This window comes from Diabrotica virgifera, chromosome 2 (assembly GCF_917563875.1).
Source record: "Diabrotica virgifera virgifera chromosome 2, PGI_DIABVI_V3a".
Lineage (NCBI taxonomy): Eukaryota > Metazoa > Arthropoda > Insecta > Coleoptera > Chrysomelidae > Diabrotica > Diabrotica virgifera.
The window spans coordinates 28,659,848-28,677,509 of NC_065444.1; the positions used below are offsets into that span (position 1 = coordinate 28,659,848).

A 17,662-nucleotide genomic window follows, 5' to 3' on the forward strand; every position below is an offset into this window, starting at 1 on the left:
AGAGATTAAACTCTCATGCAAAAATCAGACTGCTATTTATCACCAAATGGGCGTCTTAATGAGTGGAACATGTAGAATATGTCAAATGACAGGAATTATGACAGGTAATAAATAGCAGTCTGATTTTTTCATGAGAGTTTAATCTCTGTTCGGAGAGTTTAAGTCTGTTCTGTCGGACAAAATAAATGTGCCGTTTTCGTGCTGTGACCGTTCCAAATTTTTAACCTGTTCCACAATTAAAACTACCCCTGTTTCAGTGTTCCCATATATCAAAGTTTATTCGACTAGACACCCTTAAGCTATTAACAAATTTTCAGCTTGCTATTAATCAACTTTTTTTTCATACGCGGGATCCAGACCTATACTCCGGAGTGAAAATACGTGTTAAACCTATATTTTTTTTTATCGTGTATTTCGTGTTATTTTCATTGTTATAACAAAAATGTCAGAATATTGTTTTATTTGCGCTAAAATTTTAACTGAAGGTGAAATTGTTACCGTTGAACGTGGTATAAAAACATTAATCAATGCAAGTACTGAAAGAGCTGATGGATTTTTAGAATTTCTTAAACAGCAGAAATCTGTGACCATACATGTGGAGTGTCGTAAAAGTTATACTCGAAAGTGTTCTATTGCTGCAGCTATTAAAAGACAATATGAAAAACAAGAAGCCAGTACATCGACCAAAAGTGCTCCTCTTACTAGAGCACGTGTAAGTGAACCAGCTTTTTGTTTTAAAAAACAATGCTTATTTTGCGGCCAGGAATGTAATGAAAAGCATGAAAAAAACCCAGGATAAACAAGAAGAAGAAGAAGAAGAAGAAGAACAAGAAGAAGAAGAAGAAGAACAAGAAGAAGAAAAAGAAGAACTATAAGATGAAGAAGAGGAAGAAGAACAATGAGAAGAAGAACAAGGGAAGCAGAAGTATTAGAAAATTATGAACCAGTTTGATAAATTTCCCTTTTTTTTAAATTTATACCGCTTTATATAAAGTTTTATCATTTTTAACCCTTGCCATTATCAATTATTAAATAGCTTTAAATTAAACATAATCATAACAGATCCGTGGAATAGGCCTACTGGGGAAACCACGTTAAAAAAACGCTCAAGTACACTACCTCAAAGGTGGTGTGGAAACGTGTGCGCATATTATGACTATTACCACTTTTTGAATCGTTATATCTCAAAAACGGTGGCTCCCAGGAAAAAAAGTAATAAGACATTTTTTATAGATAATTATCTAATCTACATTTTTTGTTAGAGCTAATTTTACGATAAAACTTACCGTTTCGCTGAAAATCGCTAAAAACCATATTTGGTGACCTTTGACCCCGCGTAAAACTTTTAGCAGGGGTCGGATTTATGAGGACTTCTTAGATTTCATTTATGATGGTATTTTTAACAATCCTGCCAATTTTCAGCTTGATGTAGCCTCGGATGCGTAAGTTGACCGGAGTAAAACAGTTCAGGAGGCTAAGCGCTTGTTGAAAGAAATGTCAAAAAAAGAAACATTCATAATGAATGAGTTTTGGGCAACAATTTTAGAACGCATCAACGCTGTCAGTAAATCATTACAGAGTGAAGAGATTGAATTTAAACTGTAGTTTAACTTCTAAATTCACTTTTGAAGTTCCTAATATCCCAAAGACATAATTTTGCTTACTACGAGCAGAAGACCTGCGATCTACAATACTCTGAATATTCCGACGCGAGTAAACGAAAACGAGCAAGAAAACTACATTTTGATGATGCTAATTCCAATGAAGTTTTTCTACAGGGTGGACAAAAGTTAAAAGTTAAAACGTATCCACCAATGTTCGACAAGTTAATTACTGAGCTGAGTCGTCGGTTGACAGTGTACGGCTCAGTGAACTCAGTATTTGGTATTTTGTGTGTTTTTAAAAAATGAGTAATACTCAAATAAATGAGTGTGCTTCAAAACTACATGAAAACTATCCTGGTGATATTGAATCTGAACTTGAAGATGAACGAGATCAGTTCAAATATTTTATAGCCCATATTCAAGACTTGCAGGGAAAATAATGTATTCCTGCTTCACAGTCATTTTGGGTTATTTCGCAACAGGCGAACGGATATGGTCAAAATAAAAATTATTGAAAACGGAGAAAGCCTAGGTTTCTTAAGGCGCCTCATAGCTTGGGTTGCCTAGGGGCCTCAAGATTCTTAATCCGGGACTGTTTCCAACTCTTCATTCAGCTGTGCAAACGATATTTCCTTAGCAATAGCTATAGCGTACTTTGCTTCTCCCTTTGCTACCTTGTATTTATCCTTATCTTTTTCTGTTTTAAATTTTAAATGCTTTTTTTGTTCCAGACGAATGGTTAGGTGCTATACACACAGAAACCAGAGAAGTGCCTTCGGTTAAGATGATAAATCTACCGACACAATTTAATACATCATGCTATTACAACTATGTATTGTTAACTTTCTTATTACACACTTGTTTAGCGTTTTTATGTGATGTTGGGTTAAAACTAACAGGAAGGCCACCCACGTAAGTAAAGATTTTAATTAGGTTTGTTCCTCTTTCTGTAAATAAGGGTACCTATTATTCATTACACTATTCATCTTTCTTCTCCTAGAGACCATCTCTAATAGACCAGCATTTCTATGTCTGATTGACTTAAAGAAAACATTTGACAGAGTAAGACTAAAAGATGTAATTAATATTTAATCTTCTATGTAATAGACAAGTTTCCCTAAATATCATACAAACTATTGAAAATATCTACCATAACACCAAAATGGAAGTCAGAATAGATGGACAACTTACAGAACTTATAGACATAGGCAGCGGAATAAGACAGGGAGACTCATTGAGCCATAGGTTCTTCAATTTAATCATGGATAAAGTTATCATAAGCGTCAACAAAGAAAAGGATACAGAATGGAAAACAAAGAAGTAAACGTACTCTCTTACCCCCACAACGCAATATTGATAGCCCAAGATGAAGATAGTCTGCAAAGATTAGTCGACAGATTTACATAAGAGCAAAAGAATTCAATATGACAATCTCATCTTAGAAAAACTAAACTTACATTAGAAAACTAAAAAAATAGTAGGTAATCAGCAAAGAACTAATCAGATGTAAAATAGAAATTAATGGTACCAGTATTGAGCAAATATTGGAAATAATATACCTTGGAATTACACTCTCCAGTTAACGGAGACCTGGATAAAGAAGTTAGAAATCAAGTCATCATCGTCATCAATGGTGTTATAGCCCTATGAAAGAGCCTCAACTTTTCCAAGTCTATTACGCCAGTCAGTCCTATCCATTGCCAACCGTTGCCAGTTTGCTGCGCCTTTTTTTATTCTCCCATACTCATATACACCATCCTTCCATCTAAGTTTTGGCCTACCCTTATTTCTACTTCCCACAGGATGTGACGTAAGTATACTTCTAGGAGGGTTGTTATGCTGTGATCTTGCTAGATGTCCTGCCCATCTTAGTCTTCCTATTCTTATAAGAGATACTACGTCTTTACCATCAAATATATGTTTATATCTGTGGTATACCTCGTAGTTGTACCTCCTTCCCCAAATACCATTTTCACAGATGCCACCGAATATTCCTCTCAGGATCCTTCGTTCAAATATAAGCAGAAGGTTCTCTTCTGCCTTGGAGATGGTCCATGTCTCCGACCCATATGTCAACAGTGGTTGTATAAGGGTTTTGTATAATATGGTTATTTTTGTTTTTTGGCTTAAATTTCTGCTTCTCATATGTCTACTCAGTCCAAAATAGCATTTGTTCGCTAGGATTATCCTTCGCTTGATTTCTTCCATCATGACGTTCTCCTTGGTGATCAGGGAGCCTAAGTTTGTGAATTTGTCCACCACTTCAAAGGTAGAGTTATCAACAGTGAATTGGTGACCGATGTTTCTGGCTCTATTGTTGGGTGTTGATGCCATCATCTTAGTTTTCTCCTCGTTTACTTTCAGGCCCATATTTTTTGAGGCATTTGAGAAGGTGGTATACATTTCTTCTAGTTTGCTTGTTGTGCGGGCAACTAGGTCCACGTCATCTGAATATGCCAAAATTTGGGATGATTTATTAAAAATATTTCAAATAAAAATGTGTACCATTTTTATTCAGTTGCAATGCGAAGGCAAACCAATCTTACTTTTTAATTAGAATACGGAGTGCAGTCCAGTTCCTTTAACCGCGATTTTCTGCTCTTATTGGAGCTTGATCAGAAGGAACGTAGGCACTGTTCTCCATACTCCAACTAAATTGCATCGAGAGGTTTTCCCACACATCGCAACCAAAGTGATGATAATAGGTGGCAAGCGCCATCTGGCAATTGAAAGACGAAGCAAGTTTTCAATCCTAATAGTAAATTAATAATATTGAAAAATATTAAAAATCACTAAAAGATTTTTAAATTGAAAACTTATTGGTACATTTTCATGGTAACACCTCCAAGACTTCTATAATTTGCAAGTCATATGGATGCTGCAGTGAAGACGAAAGGGAAGGAATTCTACACCTTGCAATTCACATCCCCCGTCTGCAGCCAAAGTTCCAACTGAAAAATGCACCTGGTTACTCTACGGAGTAATACGAAAAATAAATAAAAATGTGTACCATTTTTATTCGGTTGCAATGCGAAGGCAAACCAATCTTACTTTTTAATTAGAATACGGAGTGCAGTCCAGTTCCTTTAACCGCGATTTTCTGCTCTTATTGGAGCTTCATCAGAAGGAACGTAGGCACTGTTCTCCATACTCCAACTAAAATGCATCGAGAGGTTTTCCCACACATCGCAACCAAAGTGATGATAATAGGTGGCAAGCGCCATCTGGCAATTGAAAGACGAAGCAAGTTTTCAATCCTAATAGTAAATTAATAATATTGAAAAATATTAAAAATCACTAAAAGATTTTTAAATTGAAAACTTATTGGTACATTTTCATGGTAACACCTCCAAGACTTCTATAATTTGCAAGTCATATGGATGCTGCAGTGAAGACGAAAGGGAAGGAATTCTACACCTTGCAATTTTAATATTTTTCAATATTATTAATTTACTATTAGGATTGAAAACTTGCTTCGTCTTTCAATTGCCAGATGGCGCTTGCCACCTATTATCATCACTTTGGTTGCGATGTGTGGGAAAACCTCTCGATACAATTTAGTTGGAGTATGGAGAACAGTGCCTACGTTCCTTCTGATGAAGCTCCAATAAGAGCAGAAAATCGCGGTTAAAGGAACTGGACTGCACTCCGTATTCTAATTAAAAAGTAAGATTGGTTTGCCTTCGCATTGCAACCGAATAAAAATGGTACACATTTTTATTTATTTTTCGTATTACTCCGTAGAGTAACCAGGTGCATTTTTCAGTTGGAACTTTGGCTGCAGACGGGGGATGTGAATTGCAAGGTGTAGAATTCCTTCCCTTTCGTCTTCACTGCAGCATCCATATGACTTGCAAATTATAGAAGTCTTGGAGGTGTTACCATGAAAATGTACCAATAAGTTTTCAATTTAAAAATCTTTTAGTGATTTTTAATATTTTTCAATATTATTAATTTACTATTAGGATTGAAAACTTGCTTCGTCTAAAAATATTTCCTCTGTTGTCTATTCGGGCATCTCTGACCGCCTTTTCCAGAGCTATGTTGAAGAGGAGACAAGCCAGCGCATCTCCCTGTCGCAGTCCAATATTCGTTTCAAACGCCTGTGATTGTTCGGCCTGTATTTCGACTTTGGAAACGACTTTACGCATTGTACAAGCAAGAAATCAAGTACAAAAAGCAAATAGGCTGGTAGGATGCTTTATTAACACCATATGGCGACACCGATATATTAACACTGAGATGAAGTCAAGAATTTATTTTACATCAGAAACAAGACCCGACACAGCCACAACACAAAGACTACTGTAAATGGCAGAGATGAGAGTATTGAGAATTATTGCAGGAAATACGCTGAGAGATCGAAAGAGGTGGAGTAAAGATATCACAAGAAAATGTAACGTACAGTTTACAAACGAATGGATAAAGGACACTACATATAAAAAAGAATGGAATAACCACAAAAGCCATGGGGACCCGTGTGGTCAAAATAGCAAAAGGTAAATTACCAATCGGTAGAAGAAGTATCGGCCGACCGCGCAAAATATGGAGTGACAACCTTCCATTGAGGTATCAATCCGCCAATGAACAAGCAGAATTGCTTATAAAGAGGATGAAGAAGAATTCTTCATTGTCTTTATACTCATCTGCGTTATCTTCCCTAATTACATTTCTGCAGACAAATTTCTATCTTCAGTCATCCTAAAATATTAATTTCTATCATAGACGTGTCTTGTCCAAGGATCACCCATCAGATATTTGATTCACTCTTTTTCTTCTTCTTCTTCCAGGATTTTACAACTGAACGAATCTTGGAAGTCGTTGATTATTCGCGAACTCAATCGACTATAGGTGGCAGTGCAGTTGCATGAAAATGGCCGATGTAATTGGGATATCGTATTTTTCTATAATTAATAGTGTTATTGATGTAATTAATTAATATAAATAAATTATTTATTAAATGAACACATCCGACAAGCTTTCAAACGACGTCCATACATAGGTTAACGGATGATTGGTTTATATTTTGATCCCAATTCCTCTAGTTCCAAATAAGCGGCAGCACCCTCGGTTGAGCTCGCGAATATCATTTATTTTTGTTGGCGTTTATTACTTATGTAGCTTTTTTGCCGATGTAGATGCAAACACAGATCACTTTATAGTCGGAATACAAATAAAGCAGCTTATATCATTTCTTAGAAACCAATGAAAAAAAAAACATTAAGCAACTAAATCTGTTAGATAAGTGTCCGAAGAAGATCAAAGTAAATATGAAAGTAGAGATACCAATTAAGATAATATTGCAGAAAATGGAGATATTGAACAAATATGGATGCAAATAAAAGTCAGTATGTATGACCTCTTCTTCTTCTTCTTCTTCTTCTTCTTCTTCTTCTTCTTCTTCTTCTTTTCTTCTTCTTCTTCTTATTCTTCTTCTTCTTTTTCTTTAAGTGCCGTGTCTGTATTCACACGTTGGCCGTCATCATGTTTACAAGTTCCTGAAACCTCTCTCTATCGGTTGCTGCGCGAAATATATAGTTCTTCTACCATGGAATGTATGACCAAAGCACCGCAAACCAGCAGGAAATAGAAATATAAAAGATGAATAAAAAGAATAACTCTAAAAGATGTGTAAAATAGAAGTAGATGAACTAAATTAAGTGAGTAAGTAAGTAAATTAAGATTCAAAATGATACAAGAAAAAACACCAGCGATAGAGAGAAAATACAGGGAACAAAGAAAACGGGCTAAGAGGATCATAATATCACAGAAAAGAAAATACAATGAATGTAAATTTAAATGCTTTTAAGAAAGCTTTAAAAATGGAGAAATTAGGAACTTTGCCACAAGGGCAAAGGAGTAAAAAATGGGAAAAAGGCGTTACCAAAGAAAACCTGTACACTACAAAAGCAGAAATGGAAAAAATTTAGTAAGTGACGAGGAAATACTGAACAGATGAAAAAATACTTCGAAGAGTTTCTACAACAGAATATCTATTCCACAACAGATTATAAAGAAAAAACAGAACTGAAGGAAAGTACCGGTCAATAGTGAACAGGGGAAAAACCGCCTAATCAGTCAAGTTTAATTTTCACATTCTTGCAGCCCTATTTTTTTCGCGAAAAAGCGCCCTCTGCCCTCTATTTATTTATTATAACTCTGTGAAAAAAATGAATTTATTAATCAAAGATTAAAAAAATGAGCGTTCAAACTAAATGTGTAGAGATATGTTGGACACTCTGTACATACATCCATCAATATAATGAGCTGCTGACGGTAACAATTATTATAATGTTTTAAAGTTTTATTATTTTTCTTACATAATAATGCTGACATTACAATTTTCTATTGTTTTTATAATGATTTTATGTCCAAAATATCTTCGTATAACATAATTTTGACGCATGTCGTAGGTATCAAAACAAAATTTTTTATTGTTTATGTCACCATAAATTTTATAGCTATTGTTGCAATTTTAAAACTAACAAGTTTCTATCAAAAATAGAATTATTCAAATTTAAAATGGAAATAGGCCTATAAAGTAATTTTATTTTATTTAGCATTATTCATTGTAAATTGTTAAAAAATATATTTTTTAATTACGATTACAATCTGAACATAGATGATCAATAAATTATTACAATAAAGTTAAAGTACTACCATTGTGTACTACATATTCTATACTCCTAGAATCTCTTTCTTACAGCAAGAACAACTGTTCGGTTGTAATTCTTCCTTGTCTAAAACCCACCTGGTATTCACCTATTATATTTTCCATTCTTCTGTTTTATATATTGTTTATATGAGTTGCCAATATTTTGTATGCGACGTTTAGCAATGATAAATTTTGCATTCGCTCGTATCTCCTTTTGTGTGAATGAGTCATACTATTGCTTATTGCTTCCTTCCATTCTACCACTTCTTCATGCGTACGATTTTCTTCATATTTGAACGTCTCAGGTATTATTTGGTCGTTTTCTGGACTTTTGTTATTTTTTAGGCTCTACAATATTTTTAACCTCTTCCCTATCTTCCCTAGTGGGAGGCATCTTGTAGATATGATTTTATATGTGTACTTGGATAGTTTCCCTTGTTATCTAAGTTTACTGCCAGATTTTTTTGTTCATTCACCAAATGTTCAAAATATCCCTTCCATCTGTTTAAAATGTCTTTTTCATTCAAGTCTCTAATAAACTCTAATAAAGATTTAACGCAATATCCTTTCTTTTAATTTTTTGCCCCCCCCCCAACCCCCTGTCCAATACGATACCTTTATTTTTATAATTTTGCTTAATTTCTTCCAACAGTTTTTCATTGTATCTTCTTTTCTTTTCTCTTAATATTTCTTTAGTTCTTCTTCTTGGTTCAGCGTACTCACTTTCAGCATCTTCTCATTCTAATTTCAGCATTATTACTCTTAATTTATAATTATTTTTTTTTTATATAAGTCATCGAAACATTTTTTCTTCATTTTTTAAATTTCTTCTATATTGCTTTAGGTACCATACCTCTCTTAATTCATCCCCAAATTTGTCTGGATTCTTTTGTTCTTTGGTTTTGTCGATCTCCTAGTTGAATTCGTAATTCCTTTTTTCATTTTCTGTCATTAACATTGTATCCTTATTCATTCTTTGTTTTTTTTTTATTGAAGTTATCAAGAACTGGTATGATCTGTTTCATTGTCGCTCCTACCATAAAGTGGTCAGTGGTAAGAGTCCGGTCGTCTGTATTTCCTAACACTTTTCTTCAGGTTTTTCAAAAGTACATGATGATCTGGTTGGTTACTTTTTAGTCCAGAAAGCCACTGCTCATCCGATAGGAAAAATATTCCGATTCGGATTTTTACACAATCTCACTCAAAAAGGACCCCTTTTAACAAATTTGCATGTTGCCAGGTCCAAAAGTGGGTCAAAAATTTTTGAACGTTTTTTTTTGTTTTTTCCTAAAATTATTTTTTTACATCGAACAAAGTTTTTTTAGATGCTTTGGATCATTCCAAGCAGAAAAGGTCTTTAGTGACTTTTCTCTAAAGTTGATAGTTTTTGACATTCAAGCGATTAAAAATTTAAAAATTGCGAAATTGGCCATTTTTAACCCTCAAAAACTATGTGAAAAACTGAAAATTTCAATGTTGTTAAGGTAGGTAGATATTCTTTAAACATCGATAAAACTATAATATTTAGAGAAAAGTCACTGGAGATCTTTTCTATTTGGAATGATCCAAAAACCCTAAAAAAATTGTCCGATGCAAAAAAATTAGTTTTAGGAAAAAACAAAAAAAAAACGTTTAAGAAATTTTTGACTGCCTTTTGATCCTGGCAACCTGATGAAAATTTGTTAAAAGGAGACCTTTTTAAGCAAGATGGTGAAAACAAATTTGAATCAGAATATTTTTACGCACATATATTTACGCATATTACATACATGCAACAGTTGAAAATAGTGTCGCGCCCGCTTGATTAGCAATTAAAAAACAAAGGGTTTTCGATATTGTATTGCAAAAAAATTTTCAGGATTCCATTATAGTCCTGTCGCCAGGGGGGGTACAATGGCCTCGTTAATTCAGATGGACTTACTCAAGTTTTTTTTATGTATTTTGACCCGTAGAACACGAATTTTTTGGGTAACAGTTGATCCGGATGTCGATAAGATTGTTATAGACCAAGAACTTAAGGAATCAAATAACAGCGATTTTTGGCAAAACAAAACACTATTTTGTATTTTTTGGGCCATTTTAAGTAAAAAATATTTCTACAAGTTTTTTCGTAGGATGCACAGTTTTCGAGATAAACGCGGTTGAACTTTAAAAAAATCGAAAAATTGCAATTTTTGAACCCGAATAACTTTTGATTAAAAAATAAAATAGCAAGTCTGCTTACCGCATTTAAAAGTTTAAGTCAAATTATATCGGTTTTGATTATTTCCATTGGTAAAAATTTATTTTTTTATTGTTTAACAAAGCTATAAACACGTAGGGTTTCCCGTGCTTTTACATGTGTTTTAACGCATGTAACGTAGAAATAGTCTTGATTGCACTAGTACCTATTCTACCTACTCGTTCGATTTTAAATGAGAAATCATAGAAACATCACTCACGCACTAGTTGTTTGTAGCTTTGTTTAACAATAACACAATAAATTTTTAGCAATGCAAATAATCAAAACCGACATAATTTGACTTGAACTTTCAAAGGCGCTAAGCAGAATTGCTATTTTATTTTTTAATCAAAAGTTATTCGGGTTTAAAAATTGCAGTTTTTCGATTTTTTGAAAGTTCAACCGCGTTTATCTCGAAAACTGTGCATCCTACTAAAAAACTTGTAGAAATATTTTTTGCTTAAAATGACCCAAAAAATACAAAATATTGTTTTGTTTTGCCAAAAATCGCTGTTATTTGATTCCTCAAGTTCTTGGTCTATAACAATCTTATCGACATCCGGATCAACTGTTACCCAAAAAATTCGTGTTCTACGGGTCAAAATACATAAAAAAAACTTGGGTAAGTCCATCTGAATTAACGAGGCCGTTGTACCCCCCCTGGCGACAGGACTATTAATCGATGTCTAAAGAATATCTACCTACCTTGGCAACATTAAAATTTTCAGTTTTTCACATAGTTTTTCAAGGTTAAAAATGTTTTTAAATTTTTAATCGCTTATATGTCAAAAACTATCAACTTTAGAGAAAGGTCACTAAAGAGCTTTTCTGTTTCGAATGATCCAAAAACCTAAAACAACTTTGTTCGATGCAAAAATATTAATTTTAGGAAAAAAACAAAAAAAAAACGTTAAAAAAATTTTTGACTCACTTTTGGACTTGGCAACATGCAAATTTGTTAAAAGGGGTCCTTTTTGAGTAAGATTGTACAAAAAATCCGAATCAGAATATTTTTCCTAGCGGATGCGCAGTGGCTTTCTGGACTAATTGCCTTCTGAATGCCGCTTAGCCAGGATTGTTTCGGCCTTCCTCTCTTCCTTCTTTTCCTTGGCATCCATTTTAAAAATTTGTTATGACAGCCTGTCGTCGTCCATTCTTTCTACATGACCATACCATTGCAAACTAAGGGGCAATTTTTTTTTATTAATAACTTTTTTTTTTATTTCAGAACGATGAAAATATATAAAATAATTCACGAAACTCAAGAACTTTTTAGTCCTTATTTACATAAAGAGTGGTATTTCTCGAACGAAAATACTCAAAAACTTTTGAAAAGGTTAACGTTTAAAGATAGAACTTTATTCAACTTCGATATTTCGATGCTAAGCTGGCAATCGTACATCGTCAATTATGTCAAAGGAATAAGAGTGTATCTGATGAAGGATCCGATGTCAACAATAGTCGAAGGAAAGAAGGTACAACGGCAGAAGTTGATTAATCAGATAACATTTGCTTTTGTAATGGCAATTATTTCGTATCTTGTAGGAAAATTTGTATTATTTAGAATGATTTTTACATAATGTGAGTGGTTAAAAAAAGACAAATAAAGGTATTCTTGTTATATAATTTTGGTGAGTTACTTCAAAATCGTTACTTAAAAGCAGCTTTACATCAAGGCTATGCAAGTCTCATGCTATGCAAGTCCGTCTTGCATTGACGCGTAACAAGCATTACGACGCGATAAATTTGAATTACAGTGGTGATCAAATTATTATGATCGGTCACAAAATTTTAAGTTTTTCAAATTTGTTCAAAAATTTTATAATAAAATCATTTGCTGCTATAATATTAAGGTATGCCAATATATTTTGTCATTAATAACCTTACTTTTTTGACGTTTACAGCTCTAGAACTGTCATTTGTGTCAAATTACGTGACACCATACACATTGTGGTGAATTTGCGCTTGGAGTTTAGAACTGAATTTGTATGTTTTGTATTGTTTTTGAAAGATTAGTATCGGTTTATCTTTCTAGTATGTTTTATTAATGTATTAGTGGTGATTGTGAGTGAAAAAAACTATCAGTTTTAATTTTAAAGACATTTTCAAAACATTTCGATTTTTGAGAAGAAAATCAAAATAAGTAAGGCTAAAGACGTCTCTCTGTCTAAAGTAATGGAGATAAAGACCCTTTTATTGAATACAAAGCTTTCCCAACGTCAGATAGCTCAACAATGCCAAGTAGCGCAAGCAACAGTGAGCAATATCAAGAAAAAAATTGATACCAACAAACCCCTGACTCACCACCGTGCCCAAAAATGTGGTCGAAAGCGTTTCACTACACCCAGAAACGAGAGAAAAATGAGGGATATCTTCGTAAACAATAGAAAGAAGCCAAGAAGAATCCTCACAGGACTTATTCGTGAAGCTGGGATGCCAGTTTCTGACATGACAGTCCGCAGAAGGCTTGCTGAACAAGGTTTCAAATCATGTCGCCCTGCCAAGAAACCGAAGTTGACCATCACAATGATGAAAAAGAGACTGGAATGGGCCAAAGAACACCAACATTGGACAATTGAGGATTGGAATAAGGTAAATTACGTCACTAATAAAGTTTAAATCCCTATAACCACTGTTTTTATTCTAAAAAAATATGTTGTAGTTTTTTTTTATTCACAGGTTTGTTTCTCCGATGAGTCTACAGTGGAGATTCTCATGGATAAGTCGGCCTTTGTCCGAAGGCGGGTGGGTGAAAAATATCACAAGGATTGCATAGTGGAGCGAGTAAAGCATCCTCTCAAGATCATGGTATGGTCTGTGATCAGCAGCAAGGGCACAGGTAGGCTGTACATTGTGAATGGAATGATGAATCAACATCAGTATATTAAAGTTCTGGAAAGAAAGCTCATGCCACAAATCAAAGACTGGTTTGGCGAATCGGGGGATTTTACCTATATGCACGATTCAGCACCGTGCCATAAGGCAAAAACAGAAACATCATAACTGGAAAAAAGAAAATTAAAGTACTGAAGTGGCCAGGTAATTCCCCAGATCTCAACCCGATCGAAAATCTATGGGAGCTCATGAAGAGGGGGATTGCCCAGGAAACTGTCACAAATAAGCAGCAGTTAATTGAGAGACTCATTGCCACCTGGCACAAAGACGATAAAATAAAAGAAGACTGCCTGAGAAACATTCAAAGCATGCCAAGGAGGATCAAATCTGTCATCGAAGCTAAAGGAGGTCACACAAAATATTAAAAAACATTTTTATTTAAGGTCAAAGAAAAAAATATTTTAAAATGTTGTAAAAGAACGTGTTTATGATCTATTTTTATATTATATTCACATCATTAGACGCTTATATTCAGATTTATTCTTTATTAAACACCAAAATACAAAGATTTTTGAAGTGATCATAATAATTTGATCACCCACTGTAGTCCTCCTGGTTTAAAAACAGAGCATAGTATGACATAAAAGCTTGTATGCATCGTGAGCATTAAGAGAGCGTAGGCACAAATATTTTTTACGGCTGTCCCTACTTTTTTTTTCTTTACACGGCAAATTACGTGTAGTAAAATTCTCACTAGTATGGAGATGTAAACATTAGTTGACAATGACGTTGTCATCATTAACTTAAAGATAGTTTTTGAATGTTCTTGGATAACCGTTACTTGTATAATAGCTTAAATTATTAATTGAGTTAATTAACATGATTCTTCACAAACTATGTATTCAGTTATTACAATAATTTATATCATCATCATTTGGCTCTACAACTCTATGTGAGTCTTGGCCGCGTTTACTATTTCCCTCCATTGTTGTCGGTCCTGAGCAGCTATTTCCCATTGCTGTACTCCCATTTTGCGTAGATCGCTGGCTACTGCGTCCTTCCGTCTCTTTCTTGGGCGACCAACTGACGTTTTTCCATCGGGCCTTTCCCAGAACGTGGCGTTTAGAAGTCTTTCGTCACTTGATCTTAGTACGTGACCCGCCCATCGTATTCTGTTTGATTTAATGTAGCGTACTATGTTTTCATCTCCGTATACTGTCTGGAGTTCATCATTGTGTCTTCTTCTCCATTCTCCTGTTGTCTCTTCTCTGCAAGGCCCATAGATAGTCCGCAGTATCTTTCTTTCAAGTACCAGTAATTTTGTTGTTTCCCGCTGATTCAGAGTCCAGGTTTCGCTCCATACGTTATTGTGGGACGAATTATTGTCTTATATACTCTTATTTTTGCTGGTCTTGAGAGTATTTTTGATTTAAGTAGGGTCCTTAACGAGTAATATGCCCTGTTTCCTGCAATAATCCTGGCTAATAATTTATATACTATACAATAAAAACTAATAATCGAGAAAAGAGCAAAAGAGATTTTTTTAATAATATATTGTCACTATGGAACGCTTAAGATAAAATTTGAACATCTTTAACAACAAAATACTTGGATTACAGAATATCTCCTGGTGTATTCTCTGCTTGGATATTCCATAAATAATAAACAATAAATAACTTTTTATTAATATCACGTCTTAAATAAATAGGGCAGTCAATGAGGGTATTTGGCCCGAATTCCATACTACTACATCTATTTACTTGATATTTTCACAGTAAGTAGGGAATAGCTCAAGAAACAAAGTCTACCCTATGCCGATGTGCGCTTTTATCTTGGGGGTGGTTCCCACCCCTTCTCGGGGGGGGGAGGGGGAAGTTTTGGTTAAAATAGCCACGGGAGAGGCTAGAGAACCTAATTTTAAGCAAAAACTGTTCTATAATTATTTATTGAAAACTCAATACTTTTTGAGTTATTCGTGGTTAAAAATTGGCCATTTTCATTGAAAAATTACACCTTTTCGGACGGATTTTTGCGAATACCTTAAAAACTATGCATCTAACAAAAAAACTATATAAAATATTTCTGTAGGTTATAAAAAAACAAAGAGATTTGTTTCTTCATAAATCTTCTAGTTAAAATACAAAGAGGGGTATGGTAGGTAAGAAGAGTTTGTTTTTTTTTGCTGCATGCTCAAATCGGTTTATTAAACTTGAAATGACAGAGAAACTGTCGATTTTAAGTGTATAATGATACTAATAACTTTTGTACGGCTTGAAAAGACCTTTAAAATGAGCAATACTAAATGTCGATCACGTTCAAGCTAAGCGGGATTTCTGCAAAAAAGTTTAATGCTTAATGTATTTTAAGAAGAAATGAGAAGTATATTTATCCCCTCATCGATCAGAACTTAAAAACATCGTTTTGCTTCTACAATACTTTTTACTATACTGGTATTTCTATGTTCAAAAAGTTGGACTGGATTAAAATGAACGGTTTTTGAAAAAAATAAGATTAAATTATAGAGCGCATTTTTAAATTTTTCTTAAAAATCTTCCTTTTCCTCCATGTAACTCGAAAAAGATAAGAGATACGAAAAAAAAAAGATTTTACTCAAAAATGTAGGGCTTTTTTAGATATAAATTTCCTATTCATTTTTCATTACTATATGTCTTATCATTTTCAACTTACATGGAGGAAAAGGAAGATTTTTAAGAAAATTTAAAAATGCGCTCTATAATTTTATCTATTTTTTTTTCAAAAACCATTCATTTTAAACCCGTCCAACTTTTTGAACATAGAAATAACACTATAATAAAAGGTATTGTAGAAGGAAAACGATGTATTTACATTTTGGTGGATGGGGGTTAAAATTACTTCTCATTTTTTCTTAAAATACATTAGTTATCAATTTTGTTTGCAGCATATCGCGCTTAGTTTTATTGCAATAGACCTCCAATATAGCTCATTTTAAAGTTTTTTTCAAGCACTACAAAAGGTATAAGTAGCATTGTACACCTAAAGTTGACCGTTTTTCTGTTATTTCAAGTTGAATACACCAATTTGAGAATGTACCAAAAAACAAACTATTTTCACCTACCATATCTCTTTTTGTATTATAACTAGAAGATTTATGAAGACAAATGTCTCTTTGTTTTTTATAACCTACAAAAAATGTTTGATATAGTTTTTTTAGTTAGATGCATAGTTTTCAAGGTATTCGCAAAAAAACCGTTCGAAAAGGTAATTTGTTTTAATGAAAATGGCCAATTTTCAACCACGAATATCTCAAAAAGTATTGAGTTTAAAAAAAAATTATAGAACAGTTTTTGCTTAGAATTAGGTTCTCTAGCGAATTCCGTGGTAATTTTAACCAAAATTTTTTCCACCCTTAAGAAGGGGTGGGGATGTGGGAACCACCCCCCAAGATAAAAGCACACATCGGCATAGAGTAGACTTTGGATTAGGAGATAAGTAGAGGCTAGGCCCAACATTTCATTAAAATCCATGCAGTAGGATAGAATTTGGAGGTAATATAACATTCTTGCTCCCATTGACTGGCGTAAAATTATTTATCAAATACTCTATACTCTGGGCTAATTAGCAAAATACAAGGAAAAGTTATTTACTAGCAATTTTATTGCTGGAATCGAATCTTGTTATTGTATGTATTAATAATATAGGTATGCAAAGTCCGTAGATAGTGTGCTACTTTTTTTATAAACAAAATGGCGCCCGAAAATCGTGTTTTTTTCAATTTTTGCTCTATAACTCCAAAGATTTTAACTTTACACCAAAAATACTCAAATAAAAATTCACCGCAATTAAATTCTGCATAGAGATGTGTTTTTCCCGATTCACTTCGACGAAAACTTTCCCCGGAAAAAGCGGGTTTTTCCAACAAAAATCTTTAATTTTCAACTAAAATTTTAGATAAGTAATTGGTAATCAATAATTAAATAACTTGGTAGTGAGAAACACCTTTTCATATAGATTATAATTCCAGAAGCCGATGGAAATTGAATGAACAGTTTAGCAACAATTGAATTTATAATTAAAAATTTACGGTCGCTATAATAACGACAATAATTATGATGCATAAGAATAACTATGATTTTTTCATAAAAAGATACTATACCTATCTAATGTACTTTACAGAATTGAAATTGGACTATTTAAGCGGCCTCAGGAATATTTTAAAATTATAAACAATTTTTTGGCTTAAAAGCAAATAGAATATCTCGGGAAATATTAAACTAAATTAAATTGTGAAAACAGTATTCGAAAAACAGCGACAGGACGCTTCTTTTAAAAGAAAAACGTTTAATTACGACGAGTGGTTCCTGATAT

General features: G+C 33.5%; 1 protein-coding gene across 1 annotated transcript in view; it reads left to right on the forward strand.

The window, feature by feature from the left end:
- LOC126880018 (fatty acyl-CoA reductase 2-like) overlaps window positions 1-12,106 on the forward strand; it is a 44,120-nt gene extending 32,014 nt beyond the window's left edge. Inside the window, exons 7-8 of the mRNA XM_050643541.1 lie at window positions 2,336-2,516; window positions 11,709-12,106. Coding sequence (XP_050499498.1) covers window positions 2,336-2,516; window positions 11,709-12,060 — 533 coding nt within the window. The 3' untranslated portion in view covers window positions 12,061-12,106. The remainder of the gene's footprint in view (window positions 1-2,335; window positions 2,517-11,708) is intronic.
- Window positions 12,107-17,662: the final 5,556 nt, after the last annotated feature.